This window comes from Chroicocephalus ridibundus, chromosome 4 (assembly GCF_963924245.1).
Source record: "Chroicocephalus ridibundus chromosome 4, bChrRid1.1, whole genome shotgun sequence".
Classification (NCBI taxonomy): Eukaryota; Metazoa; Chordata; class Aves; order Charadriiformes; family Laridae; genus Chroicocephalus; species Chroicocephalus ridibundus.
This window is the reverse complement of record NC_086287.1, coordinates 70,240,362-70,263,372: the sequence shown is the minus strand read 5'-3', so window position 1 is coordinate 70,263,372 and position 23,011 is coordinate 70,240,362. Positions and strand designations below refer to the sequence as shown.

General features: G+C 49.7%; 1 protein-coding gene across 4 annotated transcripts in view; it reads left to right on the top strand.

Annotated features, from left to right (window-relative positions):
- FERMT2 (FERM domain containing kindlin 2) overlaps positions 1-20,539 on the top strand; it is a 50,799-nt gene extending 30,260 nt beyond the window's left edge. The window contains exons 3-16 of one of the 4 annotated variants that reach the window (XM_063333872.1): positions 109-243; positions 3,913-3,945; positions 4,406-4,631; positions 4,784-4,886; positions 5,227-5,334; positions 7,146-7,280; positions 9,345-9,394; positions 12,218-12,342; positions 13,598-13,704; positions 14,054-14,275; positions 16,486-16,506; positions 17,065-17,189; positions 17,433-17,574; positions 19,134-20,539. In XM_063333872.1, the coding sequence (XP_063189942.1) occupies positions 109-243; positions 3,913-3,945; positions 4,406-4,631; positions 4,784-4,886; positions 5,227-5,334; positions 7,146-7,280; positions 9,345-9,394; positions 12,218-12,342; positions 13,598-13,704; positions 14,054-14,275; positions 16,486-16,506; positions 17,065-17,189; positions 17,433-17,574; positions 19,134-19,307 (1,706 nt within the window). In that variant the 3' untranslated portion in view covers positions 19,308-20,539. The remainder of the gene's footprint in view (positions 1-108; positions 244-3,912; positions 3,946-4,405; positions 4,632-4,783; positions 4,887-5,226; positions 5,335-7,145; positions 7,281-9,344; positions 9,395-12,217; positions 12,343-13,597; positions 13,705-14,053; positions 14,276-16,485; positions 16,507-17,064; positions 17,190-17,432; positions 17,575-19,133) is intronic. The other 3 variants (XM_063333873.1, XM_063333874.1, XM_063333875.1) reach the window with 3 other exon arrangements.
- The last annotated feature ends 2,472 nt before the right edge of the window (positions 20,540-23,011 follow it).

Sequence of the window (23,011 nt, the reverse complement as noted above, 5' to 3'; positions counted from 1 at the left end):
GGAGATACTGCACGTTGCTGGATGTTGTTCCTAAAGGAAGGATATTCGGGGTTTTTTCCCCCTTTTTTCCCATCTTGCCTTTGTAAAAGCGGTCCGTTCTCTCCCCAGACATCAGGCATCCAGAAGAGCTCTCCCTTTTGAGGAAACCCAGAGATCCATCGAAGAAAAAAAAGAAGAAGTTGGATGATCAATGTGAAGACGACGCCTTCGAGCTGGAGGGTCCCCTGATCACGCCAGGGTCTGGTGAGCCGGGGCTGGCTTTGTGAGGATGGGCTTGGAGGGAAGGGGTCACCAAGAGGCGAACAGATAATAAAATTGGGGGGCGGGGAGGGGGGAAGGGGAATGACATAGCGGTGTTGGTCTGACCTAATTCCTTAAGGTCTGTGCAAGAAACAGACCCCAAATAAATTCCACAAACCGTGCAGGGCTGCAGCACTCGGTCGCGGTCGCACAGATGCATGCCTGGAGCTGTCACGCATACGGGGGAGCAGAACAACGCCAGACTTTATAAAATAAACCAGAAACCAAGCATGAGCAATTTACCACTCGGATTGTGTTACTGAAAGGTTTTCTTACCCTATTAAGAAAGGAGTTAAATGGAAAGTCGTTCCTAATGTCAAATTCCAGGTGTGTTTGAGGCAGTACCACCGTTCTACTCCATATTTATAGCCCAGCAAAACCAGTATTTTATTAATTGCATTAGTGTTCTCTTATGTTAAGGGTGTAGCTGTAGATGGTAGTGCTAAAAAAACCCACTTTTTATTGCTGGGGGGTGTGGTTTGCCAGTCTGGCATACAGAACCCGAGCGGAGCTACTTAGAGAATTCCTCCTGGAGTAACATCGCTGATGGAGTAACATCTCTTGCCACAGGCAGCGAACGGATTCAGGGAGGTGTTCGCAAGCAGAGGGGGATTTTTCGGCTCTGCTCGGCAGCTGCTGGAAGTCTGGTCTTGGAAGGCAAATGGCAGGAGCTTAATCCATAAAGTCGGCCATAGTGGGAGCACTTTACCCCAAATGGACTGGCGGAGAAAGCCGCAGAGATGCGCGCTGCCGGGTGGGAGAGACCTGTCTGCCTGCCAGAGCTCTTGGGTTTAAATCCAGCCGTAAGCAGGAAGTGGGGCAGCTTTAAGGAAAAAAAATAAAAATAAATCTTGGAATTCGGTAAACTTGTATTAATTGTTTTAAGTTAACTGAAGTACAAGTGAAGGTCATGCAGTGTGGTTAAAGCGCTGGTGGCTCTGGGCTTGCAAGCAGAAAGGTTTTGGCTGCACAGGCGAGGGCGACGATGCTGTGGAGCTGCCGTGCCAAAGCGGTGTGAACCACAGGCTCTGCGGCAAACCATCAGCGCGGGGCTGTAGCGAGGGAAAAACAATCCTTCTTTTGCTCAAGTCTCGCTCTTTCTCCTCTAAGTTACTTAAAAATACTTGTGGGCGAGTCCTCTCCCACTCCTGGCTCCAGGAGTTTTCCCTGCATCGGGCAAGGCTCCACTCAGTTTGCATTTTCATTTGGCATTTTTGTCTTGGAAGTCCGCAATTAGCCTTTCCAAAAGTCAGCGTTCACGGAGAGCATCTCCATTAGATTAATAAGAAATACTTGGCACACTTTGGGGGAAATGTATGCAGAAGGTTATTTTTTAATTTGAATTATTTATTGGTCTTTCAGCGGGTCGCTTTGAAGTGTCTTGCTGGTTGTGCTTTCCTTGTGGATGAGATGACTCGCTGCAGGTTTCATCACTGCAGCTACCTGTGAAGTTTAGGTGCCATTAGTTAAAAGTCATGGGTTTTAATCTGAATAAACGATTTTTAGCGTTGTTGCAACATGAGTTTGTGCGCCAAATGCTTCTGTAAAGTCTGTGAATTGCTGGTTCTGCTTATTTCAGTGCGTGTGGAATTAATGGGCATATTTTGTCACAGCACACCTCGTACCTGGCAGGAAAACCATTTAAATCACTGTAGGCAGAGCTGTCAATACACCCACAGGACATGTTGCCCAACGCTTTCCATTAGAAGACTTGTATTCACTTGTTTATAAGTTAGCCAAACTTATTTCAGTTGAAACTTTCCATGACATTGCCCGCCTCGGGCAAATTTTTTAAGCGAAGCTTCTGAGATGTTTCAGGCATTCAGACATGATGAGGAGAACATCCGAGGGGAAGCTTGGCTCCTTTGGAGCACCCAACCGGAGGGATGTGGGGGGATGTCCATGGGAAAACCTGCCCGATTTGGGGCCAGAAGTGGGTTTTTTTCTTTTGTTGGTCCAGTTAATGCTCAGCCCTGTCTGGTTGAGCCACATGAAGGCTGAGGCTGGCGCGGTGCGAGGGCAAATGGGGAGGAGGCAAGAGCATCTTTTGGGATGCGGTTTATGGATTCTGATGGTGGGTTATTGCCATTTTTTGTTGGACTGCTCTTCTCCAGTGTAACGACATTCCATGGGGAGAGCACCTTTCTGCTACTTTTAGAATCATAGAATGTCTCAAGTTGGAAGGGACCCATAAGGTTCATCAAGTCCAACTCCCAAAGTGTAAGTACCAGATATACAAGTCACCCCCGGCCTTCTCCATCCAAGTATGAAGGTTGAAGGTGGAGATCTCCATCCCTTGACCATTTCTGCTGCTTTTTTACTCATGTCTGGTTTCCTGGGTCTGTCTTGATGGCATGTAGCTGTGGTGCTTACTGGTCCCCCAGATCATTAATCCAGACTGGAAGGCCAGCAAAACTAGCAGGAGCATTAAAAGCACCCTGGTGCTGCTCTTGTTTGATGGCAACATATATTTTCCATCCTGTCAGGCAGTTTAGAATCGCGTTTCTGTATTATTTAAGTTTCCTAACCAAGATGTTGGCTGTCATTAGTATGATGCTGCTGATTCAAACCATTCTTACTGCTCCTTGAGATACCCATGGCAAAAAATGAGGGTTTGGAAAGGTTTTCCTGGTGCTTTGGTCTTAGACTTTTCCAGACGTTTTTCTCAGCTTTCTGTCATTTCTTGGGCATTCAGGAAGGAGGGATTGTTTGGAGTGAGGGGCTGGGGATGGCCCAAGGAGGTGGTTCAGGGCAGGGGCAGGAGGTGGCACAGAAGACCTTGCTTGTGGCATCTCAACCCTGCCACGTGCCACATTCAACACCCTTAATGGTGCCCTTGGAGGTGGAGGTTGGGTGCATCGAATTGCCTGTCTGAACAGGCTCGTGATTTAAAAAGGATGCAACTCTTTCCCAAAAAGCCAATCATTGGTCCTTCACGGTACTGGTGCACAGATTTATGCCCAGCAAATGATGCTGAGCTCACTGCCTGATGTACATAAGCAGTGGAATTCCTGACATTAGGATATGGTCGTTGGACCTCCCTTACAAAAATCCATGTTTTGTGTTCTTAATGTAAAAATCAATGTTCCCGTGAGACGAATAGGGACTATTTAGCTCTTAGCTATTTTGAGGTATGAGATACCAAGCTGGGTCCAATTTTTTCTCTTCAAATTCATAATTTTAAAAGGGTTGGGTTTGGGGTTTTTTTTTTTGGCTGCTTGGAGTCTGTACGAGCTGTAAAGCTTTAAAAGGCCTGGGAGTAATGTGTGCTTCAGGATCAGTTTTGCACCAAGTCGCACCACTTGCTCGGCATATTAATACCAAATTTGTTTGGCCGTCTCAGCAAGCTTTTCCGTCTGTGAAATGTCGTGTTTCCGTGCCCGGCTGTTTTTTTTTTTGTAAAGTGAATAAAATAACCATGGAGTCACTTTGGTTGCTTTGCCTGCCCGAATCCACCGGCGCTGCTGCAAACGCTCCATTTGGGTGGTGAAACCTCACCTGCGCTATTCTGCCCTCTTCCGAAAACGCCCATTTTCGGCTTCTGTCCTTTCCTACTCTCCCGGTGACTTTCTCTCGCCTTCTCACTTCCCTCCTTTCTTTCCCTCTCTATAGGCACCGATATTCTTTACATCGGCCCCGTCAAAGGTGAGCTCCACCTCAGTAGGACTTTTGCCCTCTGCCTCTGGTCTCTTTGGCTGCGCCCTTAGTTTATTTTCCTGCTCCTCTAAAACTTTTGACTTCCAAAATCTTTAAGCGACAGGTAATACCGGTAAGTCAGGGGCCCTTCGTGTCCCAGGTGCTGCAGAAACACAGGGGGCAGGAGTTTCCCAGCGTGGGAGACCTACACCTTTTCCCATGGATTTGGGCTGGAATGAGTTTTCCATCGGTTTTGCTCTCAGAGAAGAGCAGAGAGAGAGAGAGGGGCAGCTTTTCATGGGAAAACAAGCAGCACAGTGTTTTCCCATTGCGGAAAAAAAGGTTAAAAAAAAAAAGGGGGAAGGTTTTTCATCCGCTGGTTTCGGGTTCGTGTCTGAGTTGGCTTCGTTGGGAGCAGGCAGGAATTGGCCGTGAGCTAACTCCCAGCTTTTATTCCTCTTACCGGTAGGAAACATATATTCGAGCCCAGGACTTTATAGCAAAACGATGACACCAACTTACGACGCTCACGACGGCAGTCCCCTGTCCCCCACTTCAGCCTGGTTTGGTGACAGCGCCTTGTCGGAGGGGAACCCGGGCATCCTGGCCGTGAGCCAGCCCGTCACCTCCCCGGAGTCCTTAGCAAAAATGTACAAGCCACAGGCGCTGCTCGATAAAGCCAAAATCAACCAAGGGTGAGTTAAGGATTTGTTTTTCTGCTTTTTTCTTTGTTTTGTTTGTTTGGTTTTTTTTTTCAAATACGTGGTTTTAAGTTGCATTCTTGAAAGTATCATCACGACTGCGCTGGAGCTTTTTGTGTGTGTTATCCCGTGTTGACAATTTACAGATGGCTGGATTCGTCCCGATCTCTTATGGAGCAGGAGGTGAAAGAAAATGAGGCTTTGCTGCTCCGGTTCAAGTACTACAGCTTTTTTGACCTGAATCCAAAGGTACAGAGCTATTAATTTTACTTGCATCTTGCAGGCAAAGGCCTTGAGCAAAGGATGCCTCTATCTCTAATGTGCTTTTGTGTTGATAAATCCTTCAGCTCTTTGAAAATTGGTCTCGCAGGCATCAAACCTGGCTTTGTGTGCTCCCACGTACCGGTTTGCCAATGCTTAGGCGTTGCTAGAGATGCTCTAAGGGTTGCCTAGAGCCACTCTGCTTCGGTGGCAGAGGCTTTTCAGTCTGGGATTGAAGCATTGCGTTGAAATAAAAAATAAAAGTGCTTTGTCTTGAACTGGGCACGTACGTTTTACAACCTTGGCATGTTTTTGCGCTGTGCCGTAGTACGACGCGATCAGGATCAACCAGCTGTACGAGCAGTCCAAGTGGGCTATTCTGCTGGAGGAGATCGAGTGCACGGAGGAAGAAATGATGATGTTTGCGGCACTGCAGGTAGGAGACAGCCCGAGATGCTTACTGTTTTGGTTAAACTTGTTTTTGTAGCTTTGCAGATTTCTCTATTGATGAATATTGATTAACACGATAAGGGAAGCCTGCTGTAACTGTTGTTTTAAGCCTCACCTTGCCTTCAGTGGGAGCTTGGACTTCTTGTGCTGGTAGAAGTCAGATCATTTCCCGTCTTCTAATCCTCACTTGAGCTTATTAGGTAATTTAAATACTTGCTGCTGATTACTGCTCGTGAAAAGGAACTCGGCCTTCTTTTACCAAACATGTTTATGTCTAGCTTAACTTTCAGTTTTGCCCTTCTTAAAAAACCCCAGAAAGTACACTAGGTTACTGAACTGTGCCTTTCTGGCACGCTGCCCCCCAAACAGCTGGTGATAATCTGTGGGTTTCCCAGAACTATTTATTTATCTGTTTTATGAAATACTCGGTGTGATTTGGCATAAATACTACACCTGCTATTGACTTCCGTAAGATGGATGGCAGGCCATTTACTACGTGTGGTCTGGCGCGCCTCGTCGCTGTAGGATGCAGAAGCATCCCCATCAAGAGCAGGGCTGTCTACTCCTAGGGTCCCTCCTAGGAAGAAAAGAGTGAAAACAGAAATTTAAACACTAAGTTTACCTCTCCAAGAAGTCCAGAGTGGGTTGGGCATGGTCCTTCATGTGAGATTTTATGGACGTCTCTGTTTTCTGGGATAAAAACAGATGTGTGGCTGATATGCCAGAGGGTCATGCTGCCATCCAACGGGACCTTGGCAGGCTGGAGAAACAGGCCAACATAAACCTCATGAAGTTCAACAAGGAGAAGTGCAAAGTCCTGCCCCTGGGGAGGAACAGTCCCATGCACCGCTATATTCCGGGGGCCACCCCGCTGGGAAGCACCTTGGCAGAAAAGGACCTGGGGGTGTTGGTGGACACCAGGTTGACCATGAGCCGGCAATGTGCCCTTGGGACAAAGAAGGTGAATGGTGTCTTGGGCTGCATTGGGCAAAGCATTGCCAGGAGGTCGAGAGAGGTGATCCTTCCCCTCTACTCAGCACTGGTGAGGCCACACCTGGACAACTGAGTCCAATTCTGGGCTCCTCGGTGCGAGAGGGATATGGACATACTGGACAGAGTCCAGCGAAGGGCCACGAAGATGATGAAGGCCCTGGAGCATGTCTCCTTTGAGAAAAGGCTGAGGGAGCTAGGACTGTTCAGCCTGGAGAAGAGGAGCCTCAGGGGGATGCACTAATATATATAAATAACCTGAGGGCGGCTGTAAAGGATCCAGGCTCTTCTCAGTGGTGCCCAGTGACAGGACCAGAGGCACAGACTGAAACACAGGAGGTTCCTCCGAACATCAGGAAACACTTTTTTACTGTGAGGGTGACTAAGCACTGGCAGAGGTTGCCCAGAGAGGTTGTGGAGTCTCCATCCTTGGAGATAACTCAAAAGCCACCTGGACATGGTCCTGGGCAACGGCTGTAGGTGGCCCTTCTTGAGCTGGGGGTAGGACCAGATGATCTTCAGAGGTCCCTTCCAACCTCAACTAGTCTGTGATGCCGTGAAATGCCCTGCGGGGTCCAGAGCGGTCCTTCAGGGTTTGTACCACTGACTCTTTGGACTGAAAACAGCCTAGATGGTCATTCCTGACTCGACTGCGCTCAGGGCATTTGCCAGGCTCTGCTCCCGCAGGGAGCATGGCTCTGGTTTTCCACTCTGTTTCCCGACCGTGGTGGCTGTGTCGTGATGAGCCCGCGGCATCCGGCAGGTCGCAGGAGCATCCCAGTTGAAATGCTGTGCCTTGCCTTTCAGTACCACATCAATAAGCTGTCCATCATGTCCTCGGAAAACCACCTAAACAACAGCGACAAGGAGGTGGATGAGGTGGATGCCGCGCTCTCGGATCTGGAAATTACTTTGGAGGGTGGCAAAACGTCGACGATCCTGGTAAGGAGTGCAGGCACACGGTGGCAGGGTGGCTTGCGCGTCCCCTCCTCGCCTCACACGAGGCAGGAATAATCATCCCGAGCTGGGAATTTTTCCAGGCATCCAACCGTTTTTCTTTCCTTCCTCTCCCTCTTTTTCTATTGCTGCTCTTATGGCATGAGAAAGTTGCCCATGGCCCAGTGGAGCAATGCAGAACACAAACCCCCATCTTTTTTTTTTTAAATAATATTTTTTGAAATACCGAGGGGTAATTCTGGTGGGAGGGGACCCCGGGCAGTGCCCAGCACAGGACCAGCGCCAAACTCTGCTCTGAGCCCAAAGTGGCATAAAAACCTCTTTAAACACATGGAGGATTTGAATCAAAGGCTATGTTTAAGCTGTCAGACTGCCTTCTGTTTTTTGGGTGTTTGCAGTTAATTTAGCAGGGAGAGCTCAGCCCATCCCACCTGCCCGTCTCTGCAGAAGTCAAGTGCAATGTTGCTTTTTTCCTGCTGGCACCATAAGACCAAATGGCTTTGGAGAAGTCCTGGAGGAGCCGGCATCTTACTGAAACCCCCTCCGGCACCAAGCCACCTTCCCAGTGAAATAATGGAAAAATAAATTTAAATTCTTTTGGTTTCTGTTCTCGCTACTGACTTTCCAAAATACTGAATTCTTCACGCTGAGGTTTCTCTTCCGCTATTGCTAATTCATGGCAAAGTTTGACAGTACTTAAAACAGCTGGTGGGATTTTCAGAAATAACTTACACTTATGAAACCCTATTTTTATTAAGACTGGATTTCAGCCTGGAGTGGGCTATGACTGTATTTCAGAGGGTTTGGGGTTTTTTTTTTTCTGATATGCTGTTTTAACACTGGTTTTCCACCTTTAAAAACATAAAGCCCAAAAACTAAACTGCAGAACAAGGAGTAGGCTTGGTCAGACTTGGCACAGCACAGCTTTTCCAGGCGCTTTGCACATTTATACCATCTCTGAGTTTCATTTTAAGTTCTTTCAAACCCTAAAACCCCTGAAATTTTCCAGTCTTACACTTCATATAATTTTTTTAAGTGTTTATGAAGGGTCTCTTTGAAGTTGACGTCCCTACTTAGCCTGCTTTACTGGCATTAATAACGGCAGAGATTTATAATATTGACCAGTCGCCGCAGGGAGAGCAACGCTGCTTCAGTGCGACAGAAATCATGACAAATTTTAATCGCCGGGAGATCTTTTATAATTTCTTTGCAAAACCAGATTTGAAGCCCGGTACTGAGGAACAGTCCCTGCCAGATAGGAGTGAAGACGACAATGATTCATCAAAAAAACTCCATCCCTTTCCGGAGGGGCTGCTTGCAGTAGCCATTTCCAGATGCATTCGAGTAATTGAATACGGATAATGGGCAATTACTGGATTGTTTGTTTAGATTCTGCATTTTTTTCCCCCATGGTATCTATAAACAGCCTTGCTCATTGCAGATGGAAAGTAAACCGTCTTGCTACTGGAAGCTGTTGGAGCAGCCTTTGCCTTTTCTGTCTCTCAAAAAAACCCTTCAGTTTGAGCTCGTGGGAATTGGAAGTGCCACCCGGTATATTTTGCTCATCCAAAATGTGAAGATAAACTCAATATTAAAAAAAAACTGGGGGGAAAAGCCTTTCTAGAGTGTTGGAAAGCCCTTCCCCAGTCCTCCCTGCAGCTGCAAAGCAGCGTCTTTTCCTTTTGTTTGGAGCATAAGGAAAAATGAAGGGAGGAGAACAATCCCTGTGTGAACAGGAGCCGGTGTGACCGCCGGTGACCTCGCGGGTGGGAATTGGCTCCGGCGGCAGCAGGAATTCCTTAAAAAAAAATAAAACCTTGTCCTCTGGTTTCCAGACGGCACTTCTGTGCAATAGATTTTTCTCCGTTTGCTTCTCCCGTGAAGCGGATGGGGCTTTCTCAGGAGCGTTTTCATGACCCCTGAGCCCCCGATGTTGGCCGGTGAAGCTGCCACCAGCTTCCTGCCCTGCGCAGTGTCCCTTCCCTCCCGGTCCCACCATCCCAGCTCCGCTGGGGCAGGGGGGTGAACGGGATCGTCTTGTCTTTTCAGGGTGACATCACTTCCATCCCGGAGCTCGCCGACTACATTAAAGTCTTCAAGTAAGTGCTGATGGGAGGAGGTGCTTGGGAAACTGGTAATGTCTGTGAATAATTAATGGTCCTACCGCCTAATACCCTTTCTTTTTTTTTTTTTTTTAATCTCCTGGCTTAAGATTGCACCGCTACATTATCTCACGTGAAAAGCCGGCGAGCAATGGCTGTGTAATACCACAGCTCAGAGCATCTGCGCTCTTGTGCTACTAAAACATTTCACGTCTTTATCCCGCACGTGGCGTGGTTGCTAAGTATTTCACGCTATTCCAAAATAACCGATTCGATGCTGAAGTTGATCTTAAATATAAAATCCAGGGTATTTTCCCACTATCACTGCCCCAGCAGGTACACATCCCTTCAGGAGAACTTGCTGCATCCCGTAGCCAGCAGCACGTGCTGGGATATTTCTTTTAACAATTAATGCCTGGGAGATAATCAAGCCGTCCTAAAATTAGGAGTGAAACCTAGAAACCTTGCTTAAATACTTCTCCTGGTTCGCAAGAGGCTGGATGAATTATAAAACAGCCAGGATCCTGGTCTGTCTGCCCTCTCCTTGCCAAAAGGAGCAGGTTAAGCTGACTCTGCTCCTCTTCCAGCTCACTCAGGATTTAGGGTTTTTTTTCTATTTTATTTTGCTTTGACTTGGACGGTGGTATGTGGAAACCGGGAATGGCAACGTCTGGACTTTTAAGTAACATTTTGGCAGCTGCAACCATCTTTTGCAATTTATTGCCTGCTGCGGCGGGGGTTACGGTGAAAGTTCTGGAAGCTGGAAACGATGATGAGATTTCACAGCGTAGCTATAGGATGGGGAAGAAAAGCTGTAGGCAGCGAAATAGCTCTGGAACAAGCTTTTATTTTATTAATTGTTTGGTTCTGGAGTCAGAACCTGCCACTTCGGTTCTGAAAAGCTCTTTCTCACTCTCTGAAGGCAAATGATTAAGGTCTTGGTGTTCATCCGGGCTTGCGGTCTGTCTTAATTAGGGCAGTTTTCAGGGCTGCAGCAGGGCTGCAGGTGGTTTTTTTGCCCCTTGAACAAACAAACAAACAAACAAACTTGCTCTTTCCTTTGATGTCCTTATTTGCCAATAAAATTAGGCACGACTCAGGGAGCTAATTGCTTGCAAATTGGATGCTCCAGTTGGTGGGGCAGGAGATGGAGCAGCGAGAAGCTGCTGGTTTCTTCCCCTTGCCTGGTGCAGCCCCGAACCCCAAGGCTGGGATTTGAGGGTGTCCTGCTGCAGCAGGGAAGCACGGAATTGCCGTTTGCTCCTAAAAACAAGGGCCAGGAGGTATTTTACTGCCAGAAACGCAACATAAATGATGTTGAGGAGCTGGCTGAGCTTTGGATGTGCCTCTTGTCACACTTCATTGTGGAGGAGCTGCAATTTGTCCCCAGTATGCCTCATGTATAAGTCCTATAGATATGTCCCTATACGTGCCTGGTGTTGCTGCAGCTACGTGGGACTTTTTCTTGCCCCTAGCAGCCAGGTTACTGCCTGTGCCAGCCAAAATGCCCTGCCTGCAATTTAAAGGAGTCCCCCTCAAAAAAGCTCAAGACAGTAAAAACATATTAAAACATCTTTAGAGAAGGACGCAAAGTGAAGGATGGAAAAACCTGCACATGCAGGATGGCTTGGCTGGAGGCTGGTGACGACTTCTGTAGTGGGAGGCAGCTTTCGAAGGAAATCGCGGTTGTGAAGTTTGCACGGGGCCGGGCTGTGTGTGTCAGGGTTTCAGGAGGAGGAAAACCAGCAAAGGCAGGAGGAGGCAGCAGATGCCCCCAGCTCAGACGTCCACCAGAGGTGTGGGAGCAGCGGGGTTCAGGCAGACGCCGTTGTTTCTTCTCCACCTCCCGAATTTCCCAGAGCAGCCCCCAGCACGCTTTCGCTTGGAAATGAAAATGCAGAGTCCGGCAGACAAGCAGTGGGGGCCATCGCATATTTGATCCCTAAAGATAGAGGGGTTGAGCAGCTGTCTCTGGGATGGAGACGGGAGAAACGCATAGCAGTGAAAGGCAGTGAGGTACAGCCTTTGAATAAGGTTTAGAAATTTGGGGGGGATGGGTTAAGAAATTCAGAAACTTGCAGCTCTGTGAAGGTCCTGGGCTCGTGGTGGGATGAGCAGGCTCAGGGTACCACCATGCCAGGTTGTCACCTTGCTTTGCTGCGGGCTCGCAGTTCTTTGCTTTAAAGTCGAGGAAAATCTGTGTTTTCCACAGAAAAGAACTGAACCTTTTCTGATGCAAAGTGGAGTATTCCAAAAGAAAACAACAAGCCACTCATGCGTGTGCTTGACCGACAAGTCCTTTAGAACTTCCTCTTCCTTTCAGAGCTTGAGCAAAGGGGTTCCATTCTAACGTGGCAGATGAAGAGACCTGTTCAAGGCCAGGCTGGATGGGGCATTGAGCAACCTGGTCTGGTGGGAGGTGTCCCTGCCCAGGGCAAGGGGTTGGAACTGGATGATCTTTTAGGTCCCTCCCAACCGAATCCATTCTGTGATTCTATGATACGAGGCAGATTTGCAGCGGTTCTTGGGCATGTCTGTTTTTGTAATACAGTTCTCCAGCTCCCCTCACCTTGCCCTAAATGAGTGGGACCTCCATGGGATTGAAGAGTCCCGATTTGCAATCGTAGCTTAATTTCTCGACCCAGCATTGTATTGAAGGGACAGTGAGTGGGGGCTGAGCTCCCAGGCAGGGACTATCCCGGGGCTGGACATACCCCAGGCTGCTGACATCAGGTTTTCAAGGGTGAAATGAGTTTCCCGGTGCAGCAGCTTGGTTTAGGAGCTTAAACCAAATGTAACATCCCTCAACCTGTCTGGCAGGCCCAAGAAGCTGACGTTGAAAGGCTACAAGCCGTATTGGTGCACCTTCAAAGATACCTCTATCTCCTGCTATAAAAGCAAAGAGGAATCCAACGGGACTCCTGCACACCAGATGAACCTGAGAGGTAAGAGAAGCCTCGGCGCCGTTGCGTTTTATTCCAGTAATGGGCTGCTCCTCCTGCACCTTGATTTCCCACTGATTTATCTTCTTGGCATGCCGTCCTAGCGCTGGGTAAATGCGTTCGAAGGTCTGAGGGTGCCAGGGTTTGATAGCATGGCGTGTACTTAGGCTTTTAGAAAGTGAGTACGGTGTACATGTGACCCCCAGGGGAAGCTCCACCACCTCCCCAATACCACGGGGAGACAACTTGCCCTTCTCTTTTTCGTCGTGGCTATCCAAAAGAATTGAACTAACTCCCTCATCAGAGAATACGTTTGAGCACACGCTGCCCCAGAGAGAACGGACCATTCTCTTCCTCCGCTGCCTTTAATTTTTTTTTCCCTCCTCTCCCTGGTGCTGGTTGTGAGCAGCCGCGCTCAGGCGCTCCCTGCGAGCCTCGCACATGAGTTTTTAAATTCCTACGGTTGCTGGCTTTTCTTCTGTCAAGTTAAACATTCCTGCTCCGGCAGCCACCAGACTGCAGAGAGCTCTTTTTTTTTCCCCCGTGGAGGCAGGAGCAGATGGGATGCCAAGCGACCTCAGGCTGGAGTCAGAGCGAAGCCCGGCCCGCCGGCCCTTTTTGGGGAGCTTTTGACATATCTGCTGTGACGGCACTTTTAAAAAATCTCGGAGGCGGCGTTGAAGCGGCGCCCGGGCTAAGCAGGCTGGTTCAGTTCATCACCCCCTGGTGTTTATACAGCCGCTTGTCGTTCTCTCCAGACACCGAAAGCGAGGTGCTCACACCTCGCCGCAGGCTATAGCAGTGATGCACCCAACCTAAATAATCTAGAGAGGTTTCAGGGTGAGAGTCAGCACCCATCCAGCTGCCTTTTCCTACCCTTTCATGAAAATTTTGGAGATGTGGGGCGTTTGTCAGCCGTCAGGTCCATTCATGAAGCCAGGCAGGATCTGCGAGATGAATCCTGCGGGCACATGTTAGCTTTGGCTTTGTTGCTTTCAGCTCAGGTCTTGCTTTTTTCCCCCCTTTTTTCCTGTCACTTGGAAAAGGAGACATCTGCCACAATTTTTGTCCCGGCTATGTAAAGCATTCATCCCATCAGAGATGTGGTGTAGGTCCTTTGCAGCACTGAGATGCTGTTGGACACCCTTTAGTTGGAGGGGCTTTGCTTTTTTCTTTTCCTTTTTTTGTGTTTTTTCCCCCCGGCTTTTTAAAGCGTGGCTCTTCACACCCCTGTCAACCACCGGCTCCCTCATTGCAGGATGTGAAGTTACACCCGACGTGAACATCTCTGGTCAGAAGTTTAACATCAAACTTCTGATTCCGGTGGCGGAGGGAATGAATGAAATCTGGCTTCGCTGCGATAATGTAAGTTTATCACTTGGACCGTCCCTCTCCGTCCTTTGCCCACCACCAGCTCACGCTTGGATGTGCTGTGTAGCTGGTGTTAATTAAAAAAAAGAATACGAAATGCACTCACGTGTGTCTGACCTTGATGTTCAGAGAACATGTGTGAATATAGAGTAGAAAAATCAGCCCTTGCTCTTCCTTGGCTTTGTCCCATGGTCGTAGCCCGCACATTGGCTGGGTTTCTGCCCGTCTCTGCGTGTGCTTGAGTCTCCTGGGGCTGGGAGGAAAATAAAGGCTCCCTGCAGTTTTATTTTTGGGGGGGGGAAGGTGGTATCCGTGCCGTTCTGACCCTCCGTTTTGGGGGCAGGAGACGCAGTATGCCAGCTGGATGGCCGCCTGCCGCCTGGCCTCCAAGGGCAAGACGATGGCCGACAGCTCCTACGGCATGGAAGTGCAGAACATCCTCTCCTTCCTGAAAATGCAGCATTTGAACCCAGACCCGCAGCTGATCCCGGAACAAATCAATACCGACATTAATCCCGAGTGTCTGGTTTCTCCTCGCTACCTGAAAAAGTACAAGAACAAGCAGGTACGTGCTCGCCCGTTCTGCCGGCGCGGTGTTGTGCTGGTGTTGATGTGGACCAGGCTGACCCTGCACCCGTTTCGGTGGTAGCCAGCGTTTAACACTGTGTGTTTCGGATGTTGTCACTTAATCGGATGCACGCGGTTACTAAAACAAAACGCCAACTGAAATGTGTGGTTTCGATCCAGCACCTGGTGATGGCACCCACGACCTTAATTATGCCACGTATTACGCAGCGGTGCATGCACACAGCCTTGGCAGCGGGGAACCACTTATTTTCGTTACATTTTAAATTTTCTTACATTTATTTTAAAAACAAGGGAATGGTTTAAAACAGGGGAATGGTTTTTTGCCCCTGCTGGTACCGAGCGACGGTGCAGCAAAGCACGGGCCAGCTGCCCCTGTCTCTCCCCATGCAGACGTAGCAGCGATGAGACGAAATCAGTCCCCGGTGCTGGGATTAAAACCCCTTCCCTTGCCCAGAATCCGTGTAGAAATCCTCAGGATCAGTGGAGTTGCAGTTGCTTGCAGCGCTTTATCCAGACTTGGCTGTAATGCGGTTTGCATATTTCTCTCTTTGCTTTTCCACTACTTCCAAATGCCAGTCCTTGAAACGTTGCTTCATTTCGAGTTGCCGTGACTTGCGCTTGAACTCCGCGCCGCACTCGGTCCGTGCATGACAGGGCCGAACTGTTCCACGCTGGAATTAAATGCTTGACTTTCTGAAAGACGTTGTATGTCAGGACAGCAGCAAAAATAAGTCAGGCCTTGCTCCTCCGTGGCCTTTCGGTGACTTAATCCTTCGGCTGTAGCTTCGCAGCCCCTGTGCCTCGGGCTGGCTGCGGCTAGATAGGATTTCTCACAACCCAGAAGAAGGCTGCAAGTCAGAGAAGCAGGAAAAATATAACTTTTTATTGGCACAGCACGATGATTTCCTGGCAGTGGAGTTATATTTTCTATAGCCCTTATTATTCTTCTGAATAAGCCTTTATATCCACTTGGATGGAGGAGAGGCTGCATAAATATACCATTTTAACATATATAATACCTTCTAGGCTTGAACTCAGTAAAATGGAGGCACCTGGAAAAATATTAGCTCTCAGAACTTGCTTACTGTGCAGGTATCCTCGTTAGAAAAACAACCTCCGTGGAACCACGGGGACGGGCACCAGCCTTCGTCCTGCTCCAAGCCGGGCCAGTGGCCACGATGCAAACGCCGGGTCCCCTATAGACATCAGCTAAAGAGCAGATTTCAGCTTTTCCTTTATGGCCAGAGGCAGAGCTCGCAGCAGTGGAGGATGTTTTTGAGGGATGGAGGCTGTGGGAATGCAAGGAATTCGGCCGCGAGGGTCCCTCTGCGCCCTGGCAGTGGGGAGGAGGAGGAGGAGGAGGAGGAGGAGGAGGAGGAGGAGGAGGAGGAGGAGGAGGAGGAGGAGGTTGTGCAGCCCACCAACAGCACTGAAACGGGAATTGGCAGTGGGCGTTGCTGGAGGATTTATAGATATGTTTGGTCCCACAGCAGCCCCAGACCCGCTCGGGTGGTGTTTGTCTCCACGTGCCCTTGCACCAGCCGGAGGTTGGGTTTGGGGAGCACCAAATCCTAAACGCAAAAAAAAAAAAAAAACCAAACAAACAAAAAAAACAACCTGAAATAAGTGTATTCGCAGCTCCCAGGTGCCTGGCTGGGGTTCGGTGTCGGAAGCGGCGTCCAGCCGGCTTTGCAAGGGCAGAGGCGTCCCCGGGGAGCACGGCTGATGTTGTCCTCCAGCCCCTTCTTACCCCCAGCAGCCTCCCCAGCATTTCTCTGCGAACGGCAAATAAAAGCTCTCGAGCTGGCGGCCCGTAGCGAGCTCTTGAGCTTCCTCCGCCAGTAAGTGGCCTGGAGTTCACGCCGAGGCACGGGGTGGGTGTGAGGACATGACTTCTTCTCTGAGCCGGCAGCGTCACCTTCCCCTTCATCCACCAAAACCACCCCAGGACCAAAAACCATCCCGGGACCACACCGCTGCTCCGAATCTCTGCCCCTCTCCATCCTTACGTTCCACTTTGGCTGCTTTTCTGCCTCAGAAATGGTGCATGTGGATTTTTTTTTTTTATTTTTTTTGGTTTGCAGTTAATTTACACTTTTTTTCTTTGCTTTGTTGCCATATTTCTGATCGCTTTTTTTTTTTTCTTTCTGCCTCCTTTTCTTTTTTTTTTCGCCTTGCCATCTACAGCCAGGCTATGTAAGAGACTTGGTAAGTGACAGCAACAATAACATTAAGCTACGTTTAAGATAAAACTTAAAATAGCCTAGAACCCCCTTTGGTTTGGAGAGCAGCAATCAAAAGACTAACAAAATCCACACACACACCCCCACCCTGCCCCGACCCCGGAGAAATTTGGGCCCTGTTTGGTTTTTATAATAGTCCCCAGTGATTTTTATGCTGCGAAACGGGAAATTCTACACCAGAAATTCGCCCCGCCGTTTGCTCACGTCCTGCGCCTTAAACCGAATGGGCCCAAGCGGCTCTTTGCCTCCAGACGGCTCAGATCTGTATTTGCTTTTATACGTCTGGAGACACGAAGCCAGAGCAGCTCCGCGTTTATCAGCGGCGGTGGCAGGCGGGGAGCGCCGGGAGCTGAAATCCATCCTCTCGGGTAGAAACTGCCACTCCTCGGCGTCGTTCGTAACCGCGCTGGCTCCCCAAACGCCTCCCGAGTCGCTCCCCCTTGGCGTGAGGCTTGCGGTGCCGCCCGCTGACGAGCCCCCCCCACCTCAGCCTCACGCCCCCGCTGTGTCTCGCCGCCCGCAGATCACGGCCCGCATCCTGGAAGCCCACCAGAACGTGGCTCAGATGAGCCTCATCGAGGCGAAGATGCGGTTTATTCAAGCCTGGCAGTCGCTGCCCGAGTTCGGCATCACACATTTCATAGCAAGGTGGGTGGCTCGGCTGGGCATAAAAGGGGGAATTCCATCAATAAATCACGGGAGTACGTTAAATAACGCAGCGCATCCTGAGCTGCGGGTGTTGCGCCCGCGCTGAAATTAAAAGCATTTATTGTATCGGCTTATAAAACCGGTTTTATAAGTTAATGCAGCCGGTGAATTAATAAATAAATTAAATAATAAATCAATAAATACATAAATAATCAATTTTATTAATCCCTGGCCGTGTCGCAGGTTCCAGGGGGGCAAGAAGGAGGAGCTGATCGGCATCGCCTACAACCGGCTGATCCGGATGGACGCGAGCACGGGCGACGCCGTCAAAACCTGGCGGTTCAGCAACATGAAGCAGTGGAACGTGAACTGGGAGATCAAAATGGTGAGACGGCGTTCTGCGCCTCGGCCGCTTCCCCTGCTCCTCTTACGCGAGGCGGGTGCTGCTCTCGAGGGGTTGTTGGGTTTTTTTAAGTTGATTTTGTCGTTCGCCTTTTAAAAAAAGTCGGGTTTTCACAGCACTGTTTTCCCAAGCGTGTCCTGTCTGGCTGCATTACCGCGATTGAGTTTCTCCTCTTCCCTTTTCCTCCCTCCTTGGAGATGTAGCGGAGCTTGTCCTAACTGCTGCTAGAGTTGAGGATGAACCTTAAAAAGAAGAAAAAAATTAAAAGAAGAATCTTCCTTTAACGCAGCCGGTTACACACTTAACGCGTAACGATTTTCTCCGGTCTCTGAACACCCCCTCAAAGGCAGCTAAATAAAATCGAACTTGAGACCTGGTGCTCAGGCTTGATCCTGACCAGCAACACAAACGTGCTGGGTCTTGTCCGTACTAAAATTTGTTTTGTTGGCAGTACAGCTTGTGCTGGACTTGCGTGCAAGTACTGAAAAGCACCGGCAGACCCTTCGCTGGGCTCCCAGATGGGCTTTTACCCAACTGTTATGTTTGGACGCGCAACGGTTTTTGTGCTGCTTTTCCGCACAACACCCCAGGAGAAGTGCCAGGGATCCAGGGGGAGGCAGGGGGGGCCGGCTGTTCTCCTGCGGTTTGCGGCCATTGAGAGTTGCTGGCGAAATCATCCAGCTTCCCCTCGGCCTCTGAGTCTGTGTTTTGACCCAGTTGCAAGCCCCAATATCCCAGTTATTCAGCTGGGATGCTCTGCTGGGAATCCCCCTCCCTCCCGCAGAGCTGTCGCGGATGGGGGGACAAAAAAAAATAACGGGCATCAATACATCAATAAACAGAGAGTCTGTTCGGTCATGCCAAAACGAGCTCCCCCCCCGCCCCCCCCAGCTCCCGTAAAGCATTTCTACGTCCAAACTCCCACCTGGAATAAACTCGCGGGGAAAACTGGAAGGAAATTCCGGCTCTCAGCGGGTCTGTGCCCGGGTTCTCTTGTTTCACTTGAAGCGAAGAGGGCGCTGCCACGTGCTCAGTGCCGACGCAGTTATCTCTGAGAATAAAAGGTATAATGATAATTTAAATAAATAGGTAGGTAGGTAGGTAAGTACACAGGTAGGTAGGTGGATGGGTGGGTGGATGGATAGAAAATTAAAATAATGAAAAGCAATAAAAGGTATTCATCTATCTAAAAAAATTAAATCGAATAAAAATAAAAGGATAAAAAAGCAAGAAAAGGTATTTATGTGTCTAAAAATATAAATAAAAATAAAACAATAAAAAGGGAAGAAAAGGTATTTCTGTATCTAAATATTCGAACAACCTGGACATTTGCATCACAGGATACCTCAAGTTGGAAGGGGCCCGTAAGGACCATCGAGTCCAAATCATCATTTACCTCCCTGTTTTTCGCTTAGGCAACAAAAAAAGAAGGCGTCTGGGTTAAGAGAAAAGAAAACTAAGGCAGAAAGGAAGCGCGTGTGCGGGTGTGACGCCTCTGGGAAGGCGCCGGCGGAGGTAACCCCTCTGGTTTCGCCCTCCAGGTGACGGTGGAGTTCGCCGACGACGTGCGGGTGTCCTTCATTTGCACGGAGGTGGATTGCAAAGTGGTTCACGAGTTCATCGGCGGCTACATCTTCCTGTCGACGCGCGCGAAGGACCAGAACGAGAGTTTAGATGAAGAGATGTTCTACAAACTGACCAGCGGTTGGGTGTGAGTCCCACCTACTCTGCACCGAGAGGAAACCCCGTGGCCATATTAATATTTAACTTTAAAAAGCTGTTCTTTGAAATATGCTGCTTAATAAAGTAAGCTTGAAATGTATCTTTTTTTTTTTTTTTTTTTAATCATGAAAATTTTTGCATTACCAGACCAGTTAATCTGTGTGCACTAATGAGCACTTCTGTTAATTTGCTATAACGAGACCGTGCCTGGGCCAGGCGATCCTGCCGCTGGCTTTTAGATGCAGAATCTGACAGGCAGAGCAGGATAAGATTTGACTGACTTTAAAATAGCCAATTTTTTAAGAGAACTCTAAGCCATCTTCTCGTAAAGCCATCCGGGGCTTAACCTATATGAAGTCTATTTATCATGTTTAATGCATGAGTGTTTTCTTTCTTTTTTTTTTTTTTGGCGGTGTTTTTTTTTGTCTTTTTTTTTTTTTTGAATTCTGTACATTTGACCTTTTTCGAAGTCGTCCTTCCCATAAATAGAATTTCCATCTCTCCTTTCACACTACACGCACCGGGACTGCTCCAGGTGCCTGACATGCCTTGGGAGATAGTCGCGTGTGGCCTCGAAGATGATCTTCTGTTAGTCTGTTATAGCTTGGTTTTATTTGTTAACTTGCCTTTTGATAATCATTTATATTGTCTTTTTTTTTTTTTAAATTTTATTTTATTTTTACACCGTATTGTATTACGACACTTTTAGTATTCACCAGCATAGTCACTGTTCTGCCTATGATATGCAAACTTTTTCATTACAATATGAAGTAAAGGTCTATGAAGTATAGGTTTTGTGTAACTAATGTAAAAAACACAAATTTTATAAAATTGTACAGTTTTTTTAACTAGTCTCACAAGCCAGCTAGAATATTGCATAGATCGGGTGTATCAGCATTAACTATAGTATGCCTGTAAGGGGGACGGGGAGTAACCAAGAAACACAAAAAAAAAAAAACCAAACTCCAAAAAACCCCGATTTCAGTCCAGTAAATTTTTCTCTAAGTTAAGTGGGATCTCAGAGCTGCACTACAACACCCTCCATAACTGATACCTGGGGCCAGGACCTCCCCGTTCGTTAAGCCAGCGCAGCGTTAACGCTAACGAGGAGCGATGTCCTGCCCCACCTAATGCCGGGGAATAACCAGTGTTGCGTTCCTGTAGTCTGTGGTTTCAAGACTATGTACAAATGCATTTTATTTTAAATAAAAGTCAAATCTTTTATTTAATATTCAGCCGCCGCTCCTGGTTTTTGTGGCTCAACTGCGTGGCTCCCGTTGGGCACAACTGCCCCGTGCCTCCGCGCCAGCCCCTGGTGTTCCCTCCTGCTGCTTTATCCCGAGTTTGCCAAAATAAAATACCACCAAAAAGTAAAGCAGAACAGAGGGATGGGGCAGGAGAGTCCAAGGCGGAGCTTTGGCCCCCGTCCCTGGCCAGGCAGGTAGTGGGGAAGCAGCCTCAGGGGTGCGGGGAAGGACGCTGCCCGGGATGCAGGGAAGGATGCTGCCCGGGACACGGGGAAGGATGCTGCCTGGGATGTGGGGAAGGATGCTGCTCAGGATGCGGGGAAGGATGTTGTCCAGGATACGGGGAAGGATGCTGCCCAGGACACGGGGAAGGATGCTGCCTGGGATGTGGGGAAGGATGCTGCTCAGGACGCGGGGAAGGATGCTGCCCGGAATGCAGGGAAGGATGCTGCCTGGGATGCAGTACCCTGCTGGCACCTCATTTGAAGGCTGCTGTGTAAAACAGCCTCGGCACAGTGGGGAGTAGGAAAATCGATCTATTTGCAAACCAGGCTTAAAAGGCTGTATTTCAGCCTTTTGATCAGCAGCGAAATGAAATCGGGTTGGTCTCCAGGGAGGCCCCTTGACCCCGTGGAGCGGGGATCTGGCAGGTGGCAGAGATGCTGAGGCCATCGGGATGTTCCCAGGAAGCGATGCCGATGAGGGATTCATCCACCCGCTCGGCACAATCCCACTGCCCAAAAATGCTCCGAGAGTGGGGTCTGGTCCAGCTCCCAGCTTCAGGTTATCCCGTCCTGATATGGCACAGCCGCAGTGGGGCCGGAGAGGGGTCGAGGAGGAGAAAGGGGTGCCAGAGGATGACGGCTGCTCACCTGCGCCTCCATGTCCAGGAGGACTGAGAGGGGCAGGTGACGGCAATGCCTGCAGCATCTTCCCGGGCGTGAGCTGAATTTACTCCTTGCAGGTTGGTGCTTGGAGGAAATCATGCGTTTCCTCCTCATTTCTGCCGCAATCCGCTGGGTTTTTTTTTTTTTTTTTTTTTGCACCACGTGCTTTTGGATGCTCCATAAAAGCGAGGGGAAGGAGGGGGCCAGGAGATTCCTCCCGCTCCCACCACAAACGGGACGGCGGCCAGGGCAGAGGTGTGCTCGGGATGTGACGGGGATGCTCCCAACCCTGCCCCACGCCCGCGGGTTTGTTTTTTTGGGTGCTGGCAGGTCCCGGCTGCCCAGCAAGTCCAGACAGCCCCAGGAGGCAGGGAATGGGATTTTGGCTGGATGCAGGAGCGGGCGAGGCACGGCAATGAAACCCTGCCCAACCTGGAATTAACACCCAAGCTGGGCGTGGGAGGGGGAGGGCTCCCTGAAAAATGTTTTACCTTCTATTTCACGGCCTGAAGTTATGCAGGATGGGGGAGAGGAAAGGTCGGGGGGGAGAAGCTGGCATGTCCCACCCAGCATCCATCCATCCATCCATCCATCCATCCATCCATCCATCCATCCATCCCTCCATCCCTCCATCCATCCCCAGCCCCCTCTGCGGGGCTGCGCTGAATCGGGGCCTGAATTTGCGGCTGATACGCCAGGAAACGCTGAGCAGAAAAGCAGAGGAGGTCGGAGAAGGGGCATGGGAAGGCAGAGGCTGTTTTCCCACCGCATCCCTTCCCCGGGTGGCCCCCCCGCCTCGGTGACAGGAGCCGGGAGAAGCTGGGTGGGAAGCGGGGAGCGGCGACGGGGCTTGCAGGAGGCTGGGAAGCAGCGAAGGGGTCGCAGGGGGGCGGTTCGAGGGCATCCAGAGGAGTCTGCCGAGTTTTCTAGGAGTCTTTCCTTTCTCCTCGGGTGAAAAGATGCGACCGAAAATGGGCTGTGGGAGCAGAGGGAGGAGGGAGATTAAAAAAATAAAAATAAAAATCTGTGGTTTACCTGAAGTCTGGAGAAAGCCCAGCTAAAATAGAGCATGAAGCTCAAGCTCAAGCGCCGGGGCTGGCCGGCACTGACGGAGGCGGGGGGGTGAGGAGGGAGCAGGAGGAACGCGTTGGAAGATGTTTTGGGGAGGGAGGTGGTGAGAGCTGGAGCCCACGGGAGGGGATGAAGGAGCCACCCGGGGACAGGGGGCTGGGACAAGGACGGAAGCTGAGGCCACCCCCAGGAGCCATCAGACAGCGCTGGTGGGGTGACACCGAGTCCAAGGGTAACCAGGATGCGGTGGGGCCACGGGGTTTCCGGCCATGTGCTGGCGAGGGGTGTCAGGGACCGGGTGGGTGGGTTTGGGGGTGTTTGGGCTTTAAAGCCACCCACGGAGGATGAGGAGGGTCTCGGCGAGCCCAGGCTCCCACGCCACCCCCACCCCGCTTCCCGCAGCACCGGCGCTGAAGGGAGATGTGGAGGTTTGTTCTGCTGATGCAGGGAAAGCTTCAGGGTAACTAAAATGAAGTAAACCACCTTCAAAAC